General features: G+C 40.5%; 1 protein-coding gene across 1 annotated transcript in view; it reads left to right on the top strand.

The window, feature by feature from the left end:
• LOC119797484 (NACHT, LRR and PYD domains-containing protein 12-like) overlaps nt 1-25,328 on the top strand; it is a 92,325-nt gene that overhangs the window by 18,619 nt on the left and 48,378 nt on the right. Inside the window, exons 5-7 of the mRNA XM_038306570.1 lie at nt 2,234-2,312; nt 2,474-2,699; nt 2,825-4,625. Coding sequence (XP_038162498.1) covers nt 2,234-2,312; nt 2,474-2,699; nt 2,825-4,625 — 2,106 coding nt within the window. The remainder of the gene's footprint in view (nt 1-2,233; nt 2,313-2,473; nt 2,700-2,824; nt 4,626-25,328) is intronic.

The following is a 25,328-nucleotide window of genomic DNA, read 5'->3' on the forward strand; positions in this document are numbered from 1 at the left end:
CTTATTTTTGGTTTTATTTGAGTTCTTATATATTTCTTGTTAGCCCTCTTGTATCTTCTTTTCTCTAGCGTCCTTCTTGCCCCTGTTCACACCTGCTCCTAATCTGCAAATTAGCCTGGTCTTTGTTTCTCTCCTGTATCTTCCTGTATCATCTTGTGTATCTTCCTGTTCAGTCTCTCTTTGCTGGTTTGTCGTGATTTCTTTACCCCCTTTTTGTGAGTATTCCAGGTTTTCAGTAGTTTTCGATTTTTGTGGATTCATCTTTTTGTATTTTCGCTTCTGTTGAACTCGTTTGGATAAAAAATCTGCAAGTAACATCCTTCAGCTTCAGCCTGCATTTGGGTCCTCGTTCAAACCTCCACCCCACTGTGACAATGACAGTATTTGGATTTTTTTCATGTTTTTGTTGTCAAACAAAAACAAACAGCTAGAATTAACACAGACTCTAAATCTATTTGAATATACTTTCAATTCTTTTTTATTTTCAAATTCTTTTTGGAGAAGTAAATGCTCACACATTGTAATGACAGACTAGCAGCTAATTTATCCTGCTGTTTAGTAAGGTCAGTTGAAAAGCAGCACCAATACCTTTATTTTGCTTCTGTTATTGAGAGATCCAAAAGGGCAGCTTAGTTGTCTAAAACTAGAACATGTCACGGTGGAGTTTTGAGAGCGCTCAAATGCGGACACTGAAGCAGAAGCTTGTTACATGTAGGTTCAATAAACCAAAAAGGGAAACAGAAGCAAAAATCCAAAAACATGAATCCTTAGAATCCACAAAAATACTGAAAAAACAGGAAAACTCACTTGACGGGGATGAAATGATGACAAACCAGCAACAGTTACCAGGCTAATTAGCAGATTGGGAGCTGGTGTGAACAGAGGTGTCTAGAAAAGAGCTAGGGAAAAGGAGACTGAAACAAGAGGGCACCAGAGGGCAAACAAGAAATACCGAAAAACTCAAATAAAATCAAAATAAATAGAAAATAAAACAAAATGGAAATAAAACCAATGAAAACTCAAAGACAGAACTTAAACAGAAACAAAATGACATGATAGAACAAACATATTTAGATGCTGCCCTCGCTCTTAGTCATCTCTTTGCTTCCACCTGCTGCACCAAACCCCAGTCTTATAGGTCAGATGATTGTGTGGAATTCAGTTGAGATTTTACCTTTTGATTTTATTTTATGGAGTAGTAAAATCAAATTACGACCACTGTTTTACTACAATGGTTCTGAATTATTGGCCTGGTGATTTTCTTTTTTTTTTTTCATTCCTGCAGCACAGCAGAAACAGTACTACTCTGACTTTAAAAATTATTGTTTAAGTAAATATTGTTTCATGGGACTGCTCAGGCATCAAAACCATGCTCCCGGTGCTGCAGTGAAGAAGAGAGCTGTTGATCCCCTCTTAATGTTCATAGTTTGCATGGAGTGTGAAGCAGCAGAAAAGAGAATCAGCTCCTCTCAGTTCAACACCATGGTTTTTGTCCAAACAAAAGGTGGCTTTTCCACTTCAGGTTAGAGGAGTATTCATGCGTCAAATCAAGGAGTATTTAGGATGCAGCTGCTGCTACAGCTCATATCTTTATGTTGTGGTGAAGAGAGAGCTGAGTTAGTAAAAGCTGTCGATGTATAGCTTGGTCTAAATTCCTACCCTACTCCTTGGTCATTAAATCGGCATCAGGACCGAAAGGACAACCCCTGATTGAAACAGCTCAAATGAGCTTTACAGATGAGGAGGGTGGCTAGGCACTCTCTTAGTCTCAGTCTCAGCTGAGAATCCTGCAACAAAAATGAAGCAGAAGACAATAGCTACAAATACAAGTCAATAGATATACGGATTGGATAGGTTGCCAAAAAGTCCTTTCTGTTACAAACTATAATAGGAGCTGAAGCTGTACAGTTTAATGAAAATTAAGCATTTAGAGACATTTTAAATGAAAAAGAAAAAAATAACTAAAAGTTCATGATTTTATGTTTTATCACAGTTGGTCTTAATATTTGTTAGTGTTTTATGTAGTAATAAATCAACCATATAGAATTTAATAAAATAAAACAAAATTGTTTGAAGTAATTCTTATAATCAAAAACTCAACCTCTGATCAAGTAGGAACTTCCTCGCTCTGTACAGTTTGTGATTGGAGAAAGCAGGACACTGCAAGGACCTAGGTCTTTGTCTGTTTGTTGTTCTACAGAATGTGAGTTACTCCTTCCTGGTTCCTTCACAGAGTCGACCAGCAGAACTCAGTGGTTGCCAGTGGTCCATCTGCCCAGCAGCATCAAACCCAGCTGGACTCAATATTTATGGTCAGTACATGTACTACAACTACTTGTTTATGGGTCCTGTTCACAGTCATCTCAATGCTGCACTTTGTAGAGCAGAAAACTGTAGTTCTGTCCAACATGGATCTGATGTGTGGCTCCATGATCTCAGTCTGATGTGTCCTTTATTTATTATTCTGTTCCAGCTGCTGGAGGAAAACATTGTTAGTTTTGTCAAAAATGAGTTGAAGAAGATCCAGAAGTTTCTAAGTCTGAATGGCTCGGAGGGATCAAAGAGTACATGGGAGGTTGAGGAGGTGTTGGAAGGAGAGATTAAAGAGCAAACAAGCAGCAGAGAAGCTTTGGTGAGGATCACCCTGAACTTCCTGAGGCGGATGAAGCAGGAGGAGCTGGCTGAACATCTGAACATCAGTATGCTGATTTTTCTTTTTTAACCTGCATCACAAATGAGTTGTTTACCCAATCAGAAGTTCAGGAAACATAAAATCTATTGTTTGGGATTGTTTCAGTGCTAATATTACTTTTTCTTCTTTTAGAGCTTTTTGATTCACTTTGTCAACATAACCTTAAATCCAGTCTGAAGAAGAGGTTCCAGTCTGTGTTTGAAGGGATCGCTAAAGCAGGAAGTCCAACCCTTCTGAACCAGATCTACACAGAGCTCTATATTACAGAGGGAGGGACTGGGGGGGTCAATGATCAACATGAGGTCAGACAGATTGAAACAGCGTCCAGGAAACCACACAGACCAGAAACAACAATCAGACAGGAAGACATCTTTAAAGTCCCACCTGGAAGAGATCAACCAATCAGAACAGTGATGACAAAGGGAGTGGCTGGCATTGGGAAAACAGTCTTAACACAGAAGTTCACTCTGGACTGGGCTGAAGGCAAAGCCCACCAGAACATCCAGTTCATATTTCCATTCACCTTCAGAGAGCTGAATGTGCTGAAAGAGAAAAAGTTCAGCTTGGTGGAACTAGTTCATCACTTCTTTACTGAAACCAAAGGAATCTGCAGCTTTGATCACTTCCAGGTTCTGTTCATCTTTGATGGTCTGGATGAGAGTCGACTTCCTCTGGACTTCTACAATACGGAGATCCTGACTGATGTTACCGAGTCTACCTCAGTGGATGTTCTGCTGACAAACCTCATCAGGGGGGAACTGCTTCCCTCTGCTCTCCTCTGGATAACCACACGACCTGCAGCAGCCAATCAGATCCCTCCTGAGTGTGTTGGCATGGTGACAGAGGTCAGAGGGTTCAATGACCCACAGAAGAAGGAGTACTTCAGGAAGAGATTCAGAGATGAGAAGCAGGCCAGCAGGATCATCTCCCACATCAATAGATCTAGAAGCATCCAGATAATGTGCCACGTTCCAGTCTTTTGCTGGATCACTGCTACGGTTCTGGAGGCTGTGTTGGAGACCAGAGAGGGAGGAGAGCTGCCCAGCACCCTGACAGAGATGTACATCCACTTCCTGGTTGTTCAAACCAAAGTGAAGAAGGTCAAGTATGATGGAGGAACTGAGACAGATCCACACTGGAGTCCAGAGAGCAGGAAGATGATTAAGTCTCTGGGAAAACTGGCTTTTGATCAACTGCAGAAAGGAAACCTGATCTTCTATGAATCAGACCTGACAGAGTGTGGCATTGATATCACAGCAGCCTCAGTTTACTCAGGAGTGTTCACACAGATCTTTAGAGAGGAGAGAGGGCTGTACCAGAACCAGAACAAGGTGTTCTGCTTCGTACATCTGAGTGTTCAGGAGTTCCTGGCTGCTCTTCATGTCCATCTGAGCTTCATCAAGGATGGAGTCAATCTTTTGGAAGAACAAAATAATATTTCTGTTTGGTCTAAATTATCTAAGATTGTAAAACTAAAAAGTCTCCATCAGAGTGCTGTGGATAAGGCCTTACAGAGTCCAAATGGACACCTGGACTTGTTCCTCCGCTTCCTCCTGGGTCTTTCCCTGCAGACCAACCAGACTCTCCTACAAGGTCTGATAACAAAGATAGAAAATAGCTCACTGACCTATCAAGAAACAGTTCAGTACATCAAGGAGAAGATCAAAGATAATCTGTCTGCAGAGAAAAGCATCAACCTGTTCCACTGCCTGAATGAACTGAACGATCATTCTCTCGTCCAGGAGATCCAACAGTCTCTGAAATCAGGAAGTCTCTCCACAGATAAACTGTCTCCTGCTCAGTGGTCAGCTCTGGCCTTTATCTTAATGACATCAGGAGAAGATCTGGATGTGTTTGACCTGAAGAAATACTCTGCTTCAGAGGAGGCTCTTCTCAGGCTGCTGCCAGTGGTCAAAGCTTCAAACAAAGCTCTGTAAGTACCTACAGAATTTGGGTTTTGCTCTCACAACCTAAAATTAAATAACAGTGACTATTAACTTGCACAACCTGAGCTACGCCTAAGGCCATAAAAAAATTAGGGATATTAGGGACCTTGGTGAAAAGCTAGATTTTAAATCTTTTCTGAATCCAATTCTTTAGACACAAGAGAAAGATTTAAAAACGGATAAAGCATCAAATACACTTCCTCTGTGAACAAAATATGTATAATACAAAACATCTCAACTGGGGTAATGTTAACATGGATTAAAATTTACATCACATTACCCAATAAACAAACTAAAGGGTAGGGTGAAATATTACATGTCAGAGAGTTTGACAGTTCCTTTCATACAAGACACAAAAAGCTTTGTAATGGTGTGCATGGATATAGTTACCTGGTGTAATAATTGAGCATTGTAGGCAGATATCACACTGTATAAAACTCGTCTTGAACATATAATACCCTGTGTAGAGTACTCTGTGAAATAATTATTTTGAATTAGTTCTAAGTTAGGATTTCCCTTGATATTAAATATTATCAAGCAAATCTGAGACCAACAATTTCAAACAAAGCAAACTGATAGATCAATCTCCCATTTGTTTAATGGGAAAGGATATTGATTCATCTATTTTTGACAATTTCCTTGATATTTTGGACAGTAATGTTGTAAAGTTAATGTTTAGAAAATCATTTATATTTGGTGGCATTTGTAAACCCACTTCATTAATCTTAAATCTGTCTTTAATTAAATACACTATATGTTGGTGTCTAAAAATGAAAACCACAAACTGCGGTCACTGTTAAGCACAATGGGATATAGTTATTTTGTCATGTTGGGTTCAAGGCGTCTAACCCACATGCAGAAAAACACTCGTAAACAGGGAAAAAGTTAAATGATTTATTGAACAATGTTCACAGGTAAAATGATGCACTGGTTCTGGGTTCTTCATACTGGTCACGGGAGGAACACCACTGAGGAGGACAGAGCAGTTAGAGTTGATCCAGAAAAAAACTAGCAGTTTACAGATGACAAGGTAAAATACCTGCTCAGAGATGGATCTGATCAGCAGGGGGGGAACCTTATGAGTCGGCAGGCAGAGGGCTGAGGGCTGAGGCAGAGACTGAGACCAAGTGCAAGCAGGCAGATTCCAGACAAAGATTTCCCTCTCCAGGATTTCAGGTTTCAGGAAAGTCAGGATCTGTGAGGGAGAGAGAAACAGGATCAGACAGGTTCTCAAAAATCAGGGTTACAGATCAGGCAGGCTGGCTCGGGTTTGTTAACCATTACTGGCAAACACTCTGGCAGGGACACTGCATGAAAAGTGAGATTTTCGTCCCCGTAAACTCCCGTAAACTCCCGCTGATCTCCCTGATTTTTGTCAGTTTCCGACAATTTGCAACCCGCGCTTGTCCGCGTTTGTCATGCCACAAATTGTCAGAAACGGACTCTGACGTATGTGGAGAGCGATCAGCTGTACTAATGGCCCTAATTAGCATATGAATGCAGCAAACCCGCGCGGCTGGCCAGGTCTGGCTTGAATAACCTACTCAGTATTGGCTGAAACCACTATTCTCAAACAAGTGAAATCACTCGTGATTGGCAGCAAAACCACACGTGGCCACGCCAGGCTTTAATTTTCTTACTGAGTATTGGACGGAACCATTTCTTTTTAAACAAGTAAAGTCGCTCGTGATTGGTTGGCATATATATATATTTACATATAAATTTACATATATATATATTTATGAATATATATTTATTTATTCATATATTTATTCATTCATATGCTGTGTATTTATGTAATCCTACACTACTACACAATTATTAGGCTACCATCAAGGACATGAATGAATTTATACAGGAAATGAACATTTGCCAGGAAGCTGTTTATGCAAAGAAAGAGCTTTATTAAAACACACACACAACTATATACAACGCGTATCCAAACACATGCGTATCTAAAAATTAAAACTCCGTGAACGGTCCGTTTGCTTCCTCGGGGTTGGAGGTAACTGGCAGCATTCCCTCCGAGGCAGGTCCGATGTGCAGACGCCTACTGTACGTGGCCCTGTACTTCGGCATCGCTTCTAACCGGGACTGCAGCTTAACACAGAGTTCAGTGAGATCCGGCCTACGAAATGGCGGCGACTGTACAATCCATCCAGAGACACCGCCGACGACACCATCTTCTTCGTCGGACATGAGGTCGACGGCGGCGGACTTCCAGAGTTCCACTTCCTCATCTGCTAGCACACTCTGCCTCGCTTTCAGCAGCTGAAAAAAAAAACAATGAATCAGCGCACTGCGTATGGACACAACACATCTATTAATGCACCTGAAAAATAGTCACCAAATAAAGTCTTACCCTCTTTCTTCTAGCCCGACTCCGAGCAGATTGCTTGGCAGCCTCCGCACTCAATGTGTTGGCTGGCTGCGTATATCTGAAGCTCCTGCGTACCGTCTGAAAATACGTCTTACAGGCAGCTGGAAAACAATTAAATGAGAGTGGTATGAATAAAAAATTAAACGCAAGTCACAGTAACAAGGAAGGAGAAAACATTAAAAAAAGTCACTTACACACAACGTCATCTTTATCAACATCGTGCAAATCTGGACTTGCTGATATGGCTCCGAGCAAATAGGTCACCGCCTCATTGTGAGGCGACAGTAGTCTGTGAAAACAAAATGTACAGCTATGATCGGTATCCATTTCCTTTTACCGCAGAATGAAAGCATATTCTTTAAATCTTACCCTTGCTCCGGTTCATAGCGCCTGCAATTAGTCTCCGAGTTGTGAAGACGGCGTTCTGCTTCCTGTGAATCACAAAAAAATGCACTTTAATAAAGCTTGTTCTAAAAGCAGCCTAGCCTAAGCTACGGCTAATAGCAGCCTAGCCTAAAGCTACGGCTAATAACAGCCTAGCCTAAAGCTACGGCTAAAAGTAGCCTTGCAAGCTTAGCAGGCAGTAATCGAACATATATTTACCGCTAGCTTCTCTTCTTTGAGTTTGTCTTGTTCGATGCAGAGTCGCCATCACGTCCAAGAGGAGTTTTACCCCGAAATCCCACATACTCCGCTCCAGACCGCCTGCACAAAGCAAAGCATACATCCTTCTTCTTCTTCTTCTTCTTCTTCTGTTGTTTTATGGCGGATTGGCAGGCCAACGTAAAAGGTGCATTTCCGTCACCTACTGATCTGGAGTGTGGAGTGCACAATTTTGGAAGATTGCGCTATACCCCCAAAAAAAAAAAAGAATCCTATAACTAAATCCTATTAATTGTTCCTGTATCTTTTAGATATTTGAATAATATTTCATTAACTCTTGTTTGTCTTATCTCGTTTCCTAACAATGCTTTTATTGAATTCCCATTAATCCCTGTTTTTCTCAACTCTTGTATGAACTTCATTCTCTCCCTTACATACGCAGTACACTCAAAAATAATATGTTGTACTGTTTCTGGATCTCCGCATTTGTCACAATTTCCTGTTTCATGTTTCCCTATTTGAAAAAGACTGTAGTTTAATGCTGTGTGACCTATTCTTAGCCTTGAAATAATTATATCTTATTTCCTATTTCCATATATTTTCCTCTCCTTTCCAATAAACCTTTGAATCTGATACAAATGTCTTCCTTTTGACTCATTATTCCATATCGTTTGCCATTTCTTTCGAGTTTCAATTGTAATCAATGTTTTCATTTCTGATTTACTTAAAAATACATTCATTTCTATTTGCTGATGATTTAATGTTTTCTTTGCTAGCTTGTCCGCTCTCTCATTTCCATCTACACCCACATGTGCTGGCACCCAGAGAAAGTATACTAGTATTTTTAACTGCCTTATTCTAAATAGACTTTGCAATACTTCAAATATTAAATCTTGCCTAGTTTCAGATTTTCCACTTAGAAGACTATTTAGCGTAGCCATTGAGTCTGTACATATTACATAGGGTGACCAAACGTCCGTATTTCCCGGGACATATCCGTATTTCACGTCCTGTCCCGGGCGTCCCGGGTTTTTTTTAGAAAGTGAGGAAATGTCCTGATTTCACTGCGCACGACGCTCCGTGTGACGTAATCCCTGAGCCGCGTCAGTGCGGGCAGCCCTGTTCTTAATCAGAGGCTCTTGCTCTGTTCGGAAACCTGGGCTGCATCCTCCAACGACGCGGTCTACCTCGACTGGATCCTTCGAAGTCTTTGAAAATAAGGAGGCCGGAAGAGTTTTGGCTGTAAATTCGAACAGGTATACCCGTCGGCGGGTTTTACCGCCGTATGCTCTGTTGCTTAGCAACCGTGAAAGTTGACACACAAAGCAGGAAAAGAATGAATACCAAGGTTTTCAAAACTGTTTATTTTTTTATTTTTTTAAAAGTTAAAGTGAACAAAGACTACACTCACAAGAATCCAGAGTGGAATAAAGGTTCCAACCACCGGGAGCAGGAACAAATCAAATCAAATGTAGTGATATAAACCTTAGTCAGTTAAATAACCTGCTGCTGTCATTCTGCACATCTCTGATGTTGCTGCTATTTTAAAAAATCCATTACTGTAAAAATGTCCCTAGCTGCATATTGGTTATTTATTCTCCAGTTTTATATTGTTAAAACACTTTACAGAATTGTATTTTTTATATTTTAACTCTTCCCTATTATGTTATTCTTATACATTTTTCTAAGGTCTACATTTGTGTGACCATTTTCAATAATCTTTCTGCTGCTGTAAATCTGCCCATTGTGGGACAATAAAGGGATTTTCTATTCTATTCTATAAAAGGGGTAGAGAGATATAAGTAAATCTAAACAATGTATCTACAAAATATATCTGCAAAATCTCTAATATTCATCAAAAAAAAAAATACTTAGTTAAGCATATTGTGCAAAACAACAATAAAAAAATTAAACTCCTATCAGATTTATAGTCTCCACTCTGCAGATATATTAGAATCTGTCCTTAAATTACAGCCAAACTCATTTACACAGTAACAGATAAAAACCTTTAGATAAACCACACATTACCGCCACATATCTGACTCTATAACCACTAAATCGACTATTTTCATTCATTTCAGACGGAACTATTCACAGAGTTGTATTATATTAAACTGAACTTTTCACCACTGTTCTGCGCCAAGTAACATTTCCTCTGATCACGGAGACATTTGATTCTATCAATCAAACCCCCCCCCCCCCCCCCCCCCCCCCCTTTAAGGTGTCCTGGTTTTCCCAAATGAAAATATGTTCACCCTATATTACAGTTCTTAGTGGTTGAACTTCTTCGATCCACTGTAGTGCTAATATGATAGCTAATACTTCAGTTGTAAATACTGACACATGATTAGATATTCTTTTTGCAATTTTCATTTTGAATGTCGGAATGTATACTGCTGCTGCTATTCGTCCAGACTCTGGCTCCTTAGACCCATCTGTATATACCTGTTGAACTGAATAATATTCTTTACTTAAATGTTGTTGTACTATAATAGCAGTTGGTGTATTTTTCCCCCGTTTATTCATTATTTTTTGTATTTGTAAATCGATCACTGGTGTAGAAAACATCCAAGGGGGAATTGCCGGGATTGGAACAGTTGGGGTTATTACATAATCTTTCAAATTCAAACTGCTTGCCTCTTTCTTTACTACCCATCCAAAGCTTTTTATGTCGTTATATACATATTCCCAACAATCTTTCAGAAGAAGTCTGACCGGATGATTTTCTTTATGTCCTTTTACACTAGCCCAATATCTCATTCTCAGTTGAGTCCTTCGTTGTTCAAGTGGCCTTTCTCCCAATTCAACTATGATACTACTGGAGATGATCTAAATGCTCCACAACAAATACGTAAAGCCTGATTTTTTATAACTTCTATCTTATTAAGTAAGGTTTTATTCGCAGAGCTATAAACTATACTACCATAATCTATGTTTGACCTAATCACTGCATTATAAATTCTCTTCAAAGACTGACAGCTTGCTCCCCAATCAGCTCCTGACAAGCATCTTAACACATTTATTCCTTTTTTGCATTTTTCTATTAATTTCTGAATATGAACTCCAAAACTTAATTTATAGTCCATCCACACACCTAAATATCTCACTACTTTCACTTGTTCCAGCAGGTAACCGTACATTTTGATATTTAAAGTAGGATTTTGTTTTTTATTTGAAAAGCATATTGCATACATCCTCCGCTGTAGAGAGCATGCGTGAGATGAACCAGGGTTTCCACGGATCAATAAAAATAATAAAAATTAATTCATTTTTTTTTTAAATCAAGGCCTTAATTGGCACTAAAATTATTTAAATATGTTTATCGAAGTATTTATAATTCTTTAATAAAAAATGCTTATAAAAACAATTTCGTCAGATATATTATATCGCTCCAGGCGGAGAAAAAGCTAGAGGATATATATATACATATATATGTGTGTGTGTGTGTTTACATACATACAGGAGTCATGGAACTCTGCTTGCAGCTCCTTCATATTTCATGTACACTAATAACTTGTGTACATGGTTCTTGTTGATGGCATTAAAATCATTGCTAATAGCATTAAGCCATTTAGGCCTAAAACGCTTGGAAAAAACACCTTAAAAACCTATGGCCGATTTTAAAAAATACCCCTAAAACCTGAAGTTTTTCTGTAAATTCAGCAACTGTGTCAACGCCTAGTAAATTATTGATATCTCAGCTTCTGTAGCAGATAGAAACAAAATTCAAAAAGTATTTGAAAGCTGACACATGTGGCTTTCCTGGGAAATTGAGTTTATTTAGATACTCCTTCACAAAAATAAACAATGTAAAAGTAAAGTGAACATTAATATTTTCAATCAAAAATAGTAAGAAAAAAATAATAAATAAGTAATATCAACTTGTGTCAGTGACTTGATGAACTGTTAAAGGAATATTCCGGTTTTTAACACTTTTAGCCCATTTTCTGTAGTGTCCAGGATGAAATCGAATGATCGACACCAAAATTTTGACGATTGGTCCTGTCTCCAAATGGCTCATGCAGAATCCCCCCCTGGCTGCTTCAGAATGGCTTCCATAGTGCATGTCCGATAATGTCCTTAAAACAACCTTAAACGTTCTTTTTTTAAAATATGCTACTCACCGGGTCGTCAGCGCTGTTCAATGACGTTCCAAAAAAAGTTTCGTGAAGAAAAACCGTTCCTGTAGTGTTTTATTTAGCATTAAGAACAAGAACAGAACATACTGATGACTTAAACAGTCTGATTCACATGTAACGACGATAGTACTTGCCGAAGCACTCAATGTGCAGTGGCAGGCTGCACTGTTTACAACCTACTTTTTCAGTGTCCGAGACAAGCAAACACTCCCTACACTGTTTGCGCTTGTCATAGACTTTTCCAAAGTCATGTTGTGGAGGAGGTGTGTCTACTCTGCTACCTGCAGATGGAGCTGGAGAGGGAGGAAGACTAGGAGATGGTGAGGCAGGAAGAGAAGATGGAGGAGTCACATTAACAGCCCTGGTCCTGTGCGGTGTGATGAGCTGCTCAGCCAGGTCCTCCAGCCAGGGTTTGTAGCCTCTGTACTTGTGTCTGAAGGCTGTTCCTCCAACAGACCTTGCAGCAATGTAGGCATTGTGGCAGTACATAGCTAAGAAAAAGAAAAACACCCTTCTCCACCACTTCTTTGATCGATGCTGGAATCCATAATAGCCAATCATTTGATCAAGCAGATCGACGCCTGGAACGCACAGAACACTCAGTTGACACACATGAAACTCAGACATTTGCACTCCAAAGACCAACAAAACAAACCTTTCATGTGCTTCTGGTAGTCTGCGAGGGAAGCTGGCACTTCCACCGGGACGTGGTTGGCTCCGTCTTTTTTTCGATTCACTGTCCCTGTCTGAGTTGGATCGTGATGGTTGGAGAGCACCATGACGGTTTTTGTGTCTTGCCAAATATAGAACGTGAGGTCGTCCTTCTGAGCTACCCTGAACTCGTGCTTTTCCATTGAGGTGTTTTTTCTAAGCCTCTCATTCTTTGGGAGTCCAGTCCGGTTGGCACGAACAGTGCCGCAAGCGTTCAACCCATGGGTCTTCATCTCCTCAAACAGAGTTACCCCCGTGTAAAAATTGTCCATATAGATGGACAGGTAAGACCCATAATATGGTCTGGCTAATTCCATCACCACACGGTGTGCGAGACCCTTCTCTATAGAGCCTTCACGACCAGCATACACCTGGAAGTTGGTCACATATATAAAAAATAAAAAATAAACTCTTGTTTCAGCATACAGTAACCAGCACTGTACTATACTGCACTCCATGTTTTTAATACTATTTATAATCTGTTCACTGCACCTTAGGACTGTTCACTGCACCTTATAATGTAAATACGTGTGGATGTTATGTTATTTTTACTTTTTCTTATCTCATTGTGTTGTTACTGTCACTATGTGTAAAGCTGCTGCTACACTGTAATTTCCCAGCTTGGGATAAATAAAGTACATCCATCTATCTATCTATCTATCTATCTATCTATCTATCTATCTATCTATCTATCTATCTATCTATCTATCTATCTATCTATCTATCTATCTATCTATCTATCTATCTATCTATCTATCTATCTATCTATCTATCTATCTATCTATCTATCTATCATCTATCTTTCTCTCTTCTCTCTCTCTCTCTCTCTCTCTCTCTCTCTCTCTCTCTCTCTCTCTCTCTCTCTCTCTCTCTCTCTCTCTCTCTCTCTCTCTCTCTCTCTCTCTCTCTCTCTCTTCCGGTGAGTGTGAGTGCAGGTGGTGGACGTGAGAGTGGCGCGGAGATTTGAATGTTTTTTTTCTTTTCTTCCTATGGTCTGATTTTGGTTTCTATTGTTTCTCTGACTGCTCTGAAATGCACCAAACCAGGTAAGGTTATTATTATTTATTTTCTCATTGAGGTTTAGCCAGGTAAACGGTAGGTGCGTTAGTTAGTTGTTTCCAGGAGGCATGGCGTCCCCCGCGACGCCTCCTCCGTCTATCAGGCAGGGAGTGCGGATAGTCCCGCCGGATGGCTCTGTATCTGTAGAGGAGGTGTTGTTGGCTGTTGGTGAACAGGTAGGACACGACAAACTCTCTCACGCTTCACGAATGAACAAAGCAGTGGTGGTGTTTTTGAAAGATGAGCCGACTGTCCATCAGCTGATTGAGGCCGGGGTGGTTGTCAGGGATTTATTCCTGCAGGTCTCCCCGCTGTCAGTGCCATCCACACGGATCACCGTATCCGGTGTTCCGCCGTTTATACCAAACAACCTGTTGGAGAATGAGCTCCGTAGATTTGGCAAACTGGCAAGTACTTTTAGAACAGTTAGTTTGGGGTGCAAGGACCCCAAACTGAAACATGTCCAATCTCTGAGGCGGCAGGTGTTTATGTTCCTGGAATCACCCACACAGACCCTGGAGGTGGCATTCAGAGTAAAACATGGAGATGGTTTTTACATGGTGTATGCCAGCTCGGGACACATGAAATGTTTTGAGTGTGGAGATGTTGGACACAAAAGATCTGGGTGTCCACATAAACAACAGGAAGGAGATCACTCAGCGGATACAGCTGGTGACTTTGCTGCCGGGTCTTCGGGGAGCGCGGTGTCGGTCGGCGCGGGCCCTGTGCCCGCGGGTGCGGCGCCCGGTTCTGACGGGGCTGCGCCCCGCGCTGTGGCCGCGGTGCCCGCGGGTGCGGCGCCCGCTTCTGCGGGGGCCGCGCCTGGTGTGGGGGGTGCGGCACCCTCTACGGAGGCTGTAGTGGCGGATTGTAACGTTGTACAAGAAGTAATTGAACCGAGTCAAGTGGAGAAACAGCAGGTGTCTGAAACTACAGAGAGCTTAAATGAGAAACAGTCAGCAGGAATTGCTGAGGACAGAGCTAGCAGCAGTGTAACGGGACAGAGTGACGTCTGCAGTCAGATTTCATGTGAAGGAGATGAAATGGAATATGAGTCTGAGTCAGACACAGCTTCTATTCCTGAGGGTGTAAACCGAAGGCGTGATCTATACTCTCTAGATGAAATAAATGAGTTTCTGGATGCAACTTTTAATAAATCAGTTAAAGTGAGCGATTACTTTGAGGACACAGATAAGTTTATCAAATCGGTCAGCACTTTAAAGAGACAGGTTGGCAATGACCTCCTTGATGAAAAGAGGCGTTATCGTCTCAACAAACATCTGGCAATACTGAGGAAAGCTAAGAAAGGAAAAGTTGGTAAGAAAGTTAAGAAATAGGAAAAAAAAATGCATCATCACATGGCGGCCTCTTCTTTCTACTGCTTTCTACTGGTTTCAGCCTGTATGTTCCTTCTTTTCCTTAATATCTCTATGCAGAGCCTAAAAATAGGATCTTTAAACATTAATGGAGGGAGGGACAAACATAAGAGAGCTTTAATTTCTGAGGTGGCATCTCAAAAAAACATTGATGTGTTATTTTTACAGGAAACACACACTATTGAAACTGGTGACACAGATTGGGCCTTAGCATGGGGTGGATCATGTTTCCTGAGCCACGGCTCTAATCTGAGTGCAGGTGTAGCTATCCTTTTTTCAAATCGTATTGTTCTGTCAAATGTAGTAGTTTCTGATATAGAGCAGGGTCGGATGCAAATAGTACAAGCAACAATCAGAGAGACACCTTTTGTGTTTGTTAATGTATATGTTTCCACCTATGCTGGTAACCGCCTTGATTTTTTTCATAAGCTTAATGACACATTAAAACAGTTTAATAGTAGTTCAGTAGTAGTGGTAGGAGGGGACTGGAATTGTACCACAAATGATTCGGTTGATAGGAATGGAAGAGAGCCTAATTTATCATCAGCTTCTCTTTTATCAAAAATTATTCAAGAAAATGATCTTGTAGATGTCTGGAGGAAACTCCACCCAAATAGTAGACAGTATACGTGGGTGAAAGTCACTGAGGGCAGGGTTAGTGCAGCCAGACTGGACAGATTCTATGTCAACCAAACATACAACAATAGGTTGAGTGCAGCCATGATATCACCTGTTGGTTTTTCGGATCATCATTTACTAACTGTTCATTTTTCTTTAATGGTGCATCCCCAAAGATCTCCCTTTTGGCATTTTAACATCAAATTGATTTATGACAAAACTTTTTGTCAGTATTTTTCTGATTTCTGGGCACAGTGGAGAAGCAAAAAATCTAGTTTTGAAAACATAGGTCAATGGTGAGAGGTGGGGAAAACTCAAATTAGAATATTTTGTCAGCAGTACTCATCACACACAGAAGCAATAGAAAGGGATCACCTTGAATTATTGGAGAAGGAGATTCTTTTATTGGAAGACGGCATAATTAATGGGTTGGATAAAAATAATGATAATAATTCAACTTGGGATACGAAGAGGACATCTTTGAGTAGGTTTTTATATGAAAAAGCTAAAGGTGCTCTAATTAAATCAAGAATCCTGTCTATTAAAGACATAGATGCGCCCACTCGTTACTTTTTTAAGTTGGAAAGGAAAGTCAGGCAACAGAACCAGATGATACACCTCAAGAACCCTAATGGAACGGTGACTGCTGACCCATCAGAGATGAGGAAGTTGGCTATAGACTTTTACAGAAGCCTGTTCAGTGCTGATGACTGTGACTCTGACTGTGTGGAGGAGATCCTGGAGGGACTCCCTCGGCTGGAGGAAGCATCTTCAGCCTTACTGGAGTCTGTTATTCATTTCGATGAACTGTCTGCAGCGGTGAAACAGCTCAGCTGTAGTCGGTCTCCGGGCATCGATGGACTTCCTGCAGAATTCTATAAGACTTTCTGGAATTTAATTGGAAAGGACTTCATGGAGGTTTTCCAGGGATGTTTGGACTCTGGGACACTACCAACGAGCTGTAGGAGGGCAGTCCTGACATTGCTGCCGAAGAAAGGAGATCTGGGTCTCCTACAGAACTGGCGGCCTGTCTCACTTTTGTGCACGGACTATAAAATTCTGGCTAAAGTCTTATCGAATAGACTTAAAGAATGTATGGACACGATTGTACATGCCAGCCAAACATACTGTGTCCCTGACAGGACTATAATGGATAATTTGTTTTTGATTAGAGATATTATTGATTTATCTAAATTTCAGGAGTTTGATATAGGTTTGTTTTCTTTAGATCAAGAAAAAGCCTTTGATCGAGTTGATCATAATTATTTGTTTAAAACATTGAAAGCATTCAGGTTTGGTAAAACCTTTATTTCATGGATTGAGTTAATATATTCAGGAGCCACTGTATTGTTAAAGGTAGGAGGGGGTCTTAGCAAACCAGTAGCTGTTCAGAGAGGAATCAGGCAGGGATGTCCTCTATCTGGGATGCTGTACACTTTAGCTATTGAGCCTCTTTTGCATAAGCTTAGGCAGAGTCTGTCAGGGTTAAACTTGGTAGACAACATAAGCAAATCAGTCAGGTTGTCAGCATATGCTGATGACGTCACAATTTTTTTATAACATGTCAAAACGATATTAAGATTCTGGAACAAGGATTAAAACTATATGAACAAGCTTCTTCTGCTAAGGTCAATTGGTCAAAGTGTGAGGGACTTCTACTGGGAGAGTGGAGCAATAAAGAGCAGCCAACCTTACCAGCAGGGCTGCAGTGGGGCACAGAGGCAATGAAAGTCTTAGGTGTGTTTCTGGGAAATGAACATTTTCAGTCCAAAAACTGGGAGGGTCTAGTTGAGAAAATAAGCGCCCGATTGTCTAGATGGAAATGGGTCCTGCCCCAGTTGTCCTACAGGGGGAGGACTTTGGTCGCCAACTGTCTGGCTGCATCTATGCTCTGGCACCGTGCCATGGTCGTAGTTCCTCCAGACAAAGTCATTAAAGAAATACAGAAGAAACTGGTGGATTTTTTTTGGAATGGATATCATTGGATTAAATCTGCAGTACTGTTTTTACCTGTGTCTGAAGGAGGTCAGGGACTGATTGACCTGAGGAGTCGCATAACTGCGTTTCGGCTTCAGACGGCACAGCGTTTTCTTTACAGGACACAGCAGCCCTGGACTGAAACGGCTTCCTTGTTGATGCGTAGAGTGAAGAACCTGGCTTATGATAAGCATTTTTTTCTCTTGGAGCTGGACGGTATGGAGGTAACACAGACTTCCAGTTTTTACCAGTCGGTTCTACATGACTGGAGAACAGTTTTAAAAAGTAAGAGAGATTTCTCTCAGTTATATGGGTTGGTGGAGGAGGAACCTTTGTTTTATAACCTGGCTATTCAGAGCAAGATTCTGGGCTCTGACAGCATTCGGAGGATCCTTACAGCTGCTGGGCTGACGAAGCTGGGAGGACTGAGGTCAGCGGGTCAGTGGAAAAGTGCTGCCAGACTGTGTCAAGATGTTGGAAGTAAGTCTTTGCGCCTCATGGACAAACTGGTGGAGGAGGTGATGAATGGACTTCCTGGTTCTTTCAGGAGAGCATTAGAGGTAGAACACCATACTGAAGGATTTCCTGAGCTGTCCATCTGTGCTGCAGTGGTGGAGCAGGAGGAAGCTCATGGATTTCTGTTGTCCTTCAAAACACCTGAGTTGGGGAACTTCTCTGAGGCATCAAAAAAGAGTTTGTACGCTGTGTCTGTGAAGGTCCTGAACAGAGCGATGTTGTCCGGGGTCAGAGAGTCGAGGTGGGCTGATGTGTTGGCGCCAGGTTCATCTCCCAGGGGTAGCTGGAGGTCCCTGTACAAAGCTCCCATAGAGAAACGCAGTGCGGATCTCCAGTGGAGGGTAGTACACGGGGCCGTGGCCACGAACAGATATGTGGCGCGTATTGATCACAGATCAGGGAGTCAGTGTGCCTTTTGTCAGGCTGAGGAAACGCTACAGCATCTCTGGCTCGGATGTTCCAGACTGGTTCCTCTCTTCTCACTGCTAAAGCAGTGGGTGGGCGGATTAGGATTCAGTTTTAATAATGAACTGTTTATTTTTGGTCCCAGATACTCAGTAGCACAACGGCGTAATATTTGTCTGGTTAATTTTTTGTTTGGTCAGGCAAAGATGAGCATTTGGCTCAGCAGGAGAAATAAAATGAAGGAGAAAGGTTCTGTAGATGTTGACCTGATGTTCAGAGGGCTGGTAGCTGCACGTATTAGGACAGAGTTTGCCTTTTATAAGGTGGTGTCAGACTTGAAAGAGTTCATCTGTATTTGGGGAAGTAGAGATATTTTATGTCGTGTAATTGATGAATTGCTTACTCTCAGTTTTTGAGGGGTTTTTTGTTTGGATTTCGGGCTGTTTGTATGACTGTATATATATAACTCACATGTGAGTTTTTTGTAATGACATATTGGACCAATAAAAGGAGTTCATGGTCTCTCTCTCTCTCTCTCTCTCTCTCTCTCTCTCTCTCTCTCTCTCTCTCTCTCTCTCTCTCTCTCTCTCTCTCTCTCTCTCCTCTCTCTCTCTCTCTCCATATCCTGTGGAGCTCTCTGCCATTACCCATACCTTGACACCCCACTTTGTCGGCTTCATGGGGAGGTACTGCCTGAAGGAGAGGCGCCCTTTGAATTTGATCATGCTCTCATCTACAGACACGTTGCCATCTACCTCATACAGTGCCTGGAATCGGTCAAGGAGGTAATTCAGAAACCAGCGCATTTTCCATAGCTTGTCATCCTTGTTGACATCTGCTGCCTGGTTATTCTGAAGGTGTAAATACCTGAAAATGCACACCTAAGTTATGTTTTAGTTTTATGTGAAAGCATCACATAAAATATTGTCAAGCTTTTGTAACACATTTGGCATACAGTTGTTTATTTTTTTATTTTCAACACTATTCACATTGTAGATTATGACTGAAGACACATGTAATTATGTGATGAACAAAAAGTCTAAGGTAACTCAAAATATATTTTATCTTTGAAATTCTTCCCAAAAAAAAAAAAGTGAAAAGCAGTAATCAAAAAGAAAAAAAAAATTCAACCTTTTATTTTTTCCATATGTGATCATGTCTTCATTGAGAATGTGCAATATAAAACGTTTTTAAAATAAAGAACAAACATTACATAAATAACTATCTGATGATTACTTATTAACAGTATTATTATGCATAATAATGCATATGTCTGTGTTATAAATTGCATACAACTTACCTCCAGATGGCCACAAATCTGTCCCGGGACATATTTTGGGGGAACTGCGTCCTAAAGAGAGGTTTACTCTGTCGCCAATAATCTCTTCGTACTGGCAACACAAGAAGTCCTATGCCCATACACAGCCCAATAAATGTCTTCATCTCCGTCACAGTCACGGGTGACCACTTTGCCATCTTTGCTCTTGTTGGAGTTTGGTTTGTTTAGTCACTGTACCTATTCGTCTCGGTAACAATATGCAGCCAAAGTTCTTCATTAAAAATATGTTCAAATGCCTGCAGCGGTGTGGCGTCTGCAGGCAAATCAACTTTCACTCCAGGTGTGCGGTTGAAAACACTCAGTGCATTGCGGTGGTAGTTCTCCGTCTTCCAGTCACTATCAAAACCTTCAAACTCATCGTCGCTAGCGTCCGGCTCGTCGTCTTCGAACATATGTCTTAACCACAAATCCCGGTCGATTGGTTCAGCACGTTCAAAGTCATCATTTTCATCTATACCGTCATCAAAGCCGACACACTCCTCAAAATCACTGCCTTCCGACATCTCTTCTCTGTCAAACTCCTCCATGTTTGCTTGAAAAAAACTTCCCAAACAATGACCAGAGGGTAATTACGTCACTCCTTTATCTCTATTCTGATGCATTTCATTGGCCTAGAGGCCGACAGGCGGTGCAAAAACCTGTATACACGGAAACTGACTTATATGCTCTCCCGGCGTCAATGGTAGAATTACGCAACAGCGCCCCCGGCTTGAATGGTAGAAATGCGGTAATGCTTTCCCGGCCTAAATTGGTTAAAATAGCATTAAATTAGAGTCACTCATTCCTGTATGAACCCTGTGAGCGCTTAATTTAATATGACATGTTAAAAAAATCCCACCATCATCCAGCATATGTTCAGTTTCTGCCCAAATATATATATATATTTTTGTAGATTTTTGTAACGGGGATAAGGATAATTCAAAACTGCTTTTTTTGAATGAACTTGTTCTCTACTCCCAAACTCAGCATCTCTTTTCATTCCTGTAATAAGTTTCTTTTGAATGGATTTGATTAAAGTTTAAGTCCCTCGGTATAAAATAAATATATTGATGGAGATGAGAAATCTGCTTCCTCGTTGGTGAATAACCAATAGTTTGGATAAACGGTGTTAGTTTTTTTTTTTTTATATATAACAATTGTGCTATAATTTCTAGTCACCGATCTGTTGCTGCTATATTTTAATTTGACGAACCGGAATTTGTCGATGTTCTTTTTCCTGTTTGGTGCGATTGCAATTGCGGATCTTGACCTGGCCGGACCTTATGACCACAGTGTACCAATCTTCTGATGGCTACTTCCAACAGGATAATGCGCCATGTTATAAAGTGAATAATCTCAGACTCATTTCTTGAAACTTTTCCACTTAAGTAATTGTGAATTGAGCATATTGACAGACAACATTTTATTTTTTATCTTAAATGCAATTTTTTTTAAAATAATTACTGCTCTAAATGTATTGCTCTGTCAGCTAAAGATGTGTTTTGGTCTCTATACTTTAATTAAATAAATCAATTCAAGCTAAAATGTAAGAGGCTATACTGAGCCTGATCTCTTTGTATCAGAGATTTTCTTACCTTTTAGAAAAATGTCACTTGGAGTAAAACCCCCCCTGCAACCCTGATTTGCATTTGTATAGCTCACAGCATGTTCATTTACATGTTAAAGCCTCCCCTAGAATTCCATGGGGGGGAGGCATGGGGGGAACACTGCCTAAGAAATTCCACATCAATTTCTGACAATTTACGGGAGTTTTCGGCGAAGCCTGCAAATTGCCGTAAACCTGAAGTTCCACGACAATCTACAGTGCCCCATATTGACGAAAATCCCACTTTTCATGCAGTGGGAAGTGTCAGTCTCCTCCTCCTTAAGTAGGTCCTCTGACGAGCAGACAGGAAACAGGTGTGTAGGTGAGCTCATGCCCTCAGGAGGAGATCTCAGGCACCCTCTGGTGGAGAAAGTGGACAAGCCTCCAGATCCCAACATATTTCTGTCAAAAAAAATTTCCAAGAATTTAGTTTGTTTCATAATCCAATCAGGAAAATGTATCATCATATTTTTGTATGATAGCATTGTTATTAAAGATAAGTGGGTAATTTTAAGAAACCTCTACCAAGATGCCAAAGATGAGGTGTTGTTAATGCTGTTGTTATTTACAATTAGATGCCTCTTTATATGTGCTCTAATGTATAGTAAAACTGCAACCCTTATGTTAAATGATAGTGTCTGTTCTAAACAGTGTTGTTTTTGACAGCCATCTTAGATTTAATCCTAATCTTCAGGAAAAAAAAAAACTGTTATTAGTTTCAGTGACATGTTAGCTTTACAGTTCAACCAGATCATACAGTCAAATTGATTCAAAGTTTTCTATCTAATGAAAACCAGTTGATCACATCGACTCATTGACTCAAATGCAATCCCTCACACTAGGCATGCTTGTAGCGACAGTAGAGAGGAAAAACTCCCTTTTAACAGGAAGAAACCTCCAGCAGAACCAGGCTCAGTGTGAGCGGCTATCTGCCGAGGCCGACTGGGCTTAAAGGAGACAGAAGCAGAGATACAAAAAGTAGCTGTAAAAGGCGGCCCCGTCCAGGAAACACACAGCCAGGGAGAAGAGCTCTGAGCCAGCTCCCATGTCAGAGGATGAGGAGAGCACATCCAGCCAGTCACGGTCAGGGAAACAGGACCACACTGGAAAACAGGCTGATCTCCAGAATCTATAAACAAGGGTGTTGATGGAAGCAGCACAGCCAATATTTCTCTTCAGGATGGAGTCACAGCCAAACATGAACATACGAGGCGCAGTGATGGGCAGTAGCGCCGCTACATGTAGCGAAGTTATTAGTTTAACTACATTTTCCAGTAGCTTGACTGTAGCGTCGCTGCTTTATTTATCAAGTCACTTTCCAGTAGTGATGTTATTGCTTTGATCAAGTAGCGACGTAGCGTCCACAAACGCTACAAAATCCAGGGTATAACTAAGAAATGAAACCAGGTTTTCTATTTTGAAACAACAATCAGAGTTATTCGTTGGACATTCATGTATGAGCCTCTATTCTGCCTCTTGTGTGTGTATCTACCGCAACATGCGCATGCGCACGGCAGTGGAACTCAAAGAATGACACACACAGACACACGCACACACACAGAGCCACACACACAGGATGGAGGAGGAGACAGGAGCAGAGCGAGAAGAGCAGCCAACTGCAGTTTACCTGACAGGATGTTTATACAAATCTGTTTTTAGGCTTTGCACAGATAAGATTTTTTAGGTATTGAGGAACAGCTCTACTGTATATGAAATAAATAAATAAATGCTCAATAAATAAATAAATAAGCATTCAATTAATTGCCCCCAAAATACAATGAATAAATATGTAGGTAGAAATTAAATTATACGGTGGGACATAAATATATGTATCACTTAATTAGCTTCTTTATTTTTTCACTTTCTTTTGTAAACAGTTTCATTTGTTACTTGAATCGACTGTTTAATTGAGGTCTGAAGAAGTTTTCTCTAAGGGAGGCCCTAAAGAAATAAGATGCCTTTTGTAAGGTTTTGTTTTCCCTAGAGATGTCCATTGAATGCAAACTCATAGCCATGTCTCCATGTGTAGAACACTACACAGTACCTTTAATTTGGTTCTAATAACAGCAGATTGTTTACTAGTTTGTCTATTAGTAATTACTTCAGTTTTTATTTTGATATGTTGATCATAAAGCAATGTTTACACTGTGATATGTCATTGGCTGATCTTTAATAAATGTTTTAACTAGTGTGTCAGACTCATTTTGAATTGACATTAGCTTGGTACAACATTAAGTAGCTTCTGATGTAATTAAGCTACTGTTAACACATTAGTGTAACTTAGCTTGCTATAATTCTTTAGGTGGTAGCTTTTCTGTAGTGAAGGTTAATTTATTGTTGAGTAACTGATAGCTTAGCTCACTACATTGGACAAGTAGCTTGCCCAACACTGACGAGGGGAAGCTACTATGAGAAAAAGCAGAGAGAGCATACGTTAGAGATTGAACAAACAGATTCTGCAGAGTGGGAGAATAGAGACAAAATGAAGCAGAATGATGAAATGGGGGTCACTATGTCCTCCAGCAGTCTAAGCCTATAGCAGCATAACTATAGAGATAGCTCAGGATAACCTGAGCCACTCTAACTATAAGCTTTATTAAAAAGGAAAGTTTTAAGCCTAGCCTTCAAAGTAGACAGGGTGTCTGCCTCACGGACTAAAACTGGTAGTTGGTTCCACAGGAGAGGAGCCTGATAACTAAAAGATCTGCCTCCCATTCTATTTTTAGAAATTCTAGGAACCACTAGTAAACCTGCTGATTGAGAGCGAAGTGCTCTGTTAGGAACATAAGGAACAATCAGATCTCTGATATCAGATGGAGATTGGCCATTTAAGGCTTTATATGTAAAAAGGAGGATTTTAAATTCTATTCTGGATTTAACATGAAGCCAATGAAGAGAAGCCAGGATAGGCGAGATATGATCTCTCTTTTTAATTTTCATCAGAACTCTGGCTGCAGCATTTTTGATCAGCTGAAGGCTTTTAACTACAGTTTGTGGACTTCCTGATAGTAAAGACTTACAATAATGGTAAATGGTAAATGGCACCTTTTTTCAAGTCAGGAGACTTGATCAAAGCTCTTTACACTACATTCATTCACCCATTTACGCACACACTCACACACTGATGGTGGCAAGCTACATTGCAGCAACAGCTGCCCTGGGGCCCGCTGACAGAAGCAATAGTCCAGCCTTGAAGTAACAAATGCATGGACTAGTTTCTCAGCATCACCCCTGGACAGGATATTTCTAATTTTTGCAATATTCCTCAGATGAAAGAAGGAAATTCCAGAAACCTCTTTGATATGGGATTTAAATGACAGGTCCTGATCAAAAATAACACCAAGATTTTTTACTTTATTATCTGAAATCAGTTTAATCCCATCCAAATGAAGTGACTGGCTAATCAGTTTCTTTTTCAGAGACTCTGGTCCAAAGACTATAACTTCTGTTTTGTCTGCATTCAGAAGCAGAAAGTTAAGAGTCATCCAGGTTTTTATGTCTTCAGACATGCCTGTAATCTATGTAATGGGTTAGCTTTATCTGGATTTATAGACAGATATAGCTGGGTATCATCAGCATAACAGTGAAAATTAATCCCATACTGTCTGATAATGTTACCGATTGGGAGCATGTATAAAGTAAAGAGAATTGGTCCTAGCACTGATCCCTGTGGTACTCCACAGGTAACCTTTGAGCGTGTTGAAGATCTATCATTAACATGAACAAACTGAATTCGATCAGATAGATAAGATTTAAACCAGTCTAGTGCTGTTCCATGAATTCCAACAAAATATTCAAGTCTTTCTAAAAGAATATTATGGTCAACTGTATCAAATGCAGCACTAAGATCTAACAGGACGAGCACAGATACAAGTCCATTATCTGAGGCCATGAGAATATCATCAGTGACTTTCACCAGAGCTGTTTCAGTGCTATGATGAGCTCTAAAGCCATACTGAAACTCTTCAAAAAGTTCATTATG

The sequence above is a fragment of the Cyprinodon tularosa genome, unplaced genomic scaffold (assembly GCF_016077235.1).
Source record: "Cyprinodon tularosa strain WSP-4 unplaced genomic scaffold, ASM1607723v1 ctg1158, whole genome shotgun sequence".
NCBI lineage: Eukaryota > Metazoa > Chordata > Actinopteri > Cyprinodontiformes > Cyprinodontidae > Cyprinodon > Cyprinodon tularosa.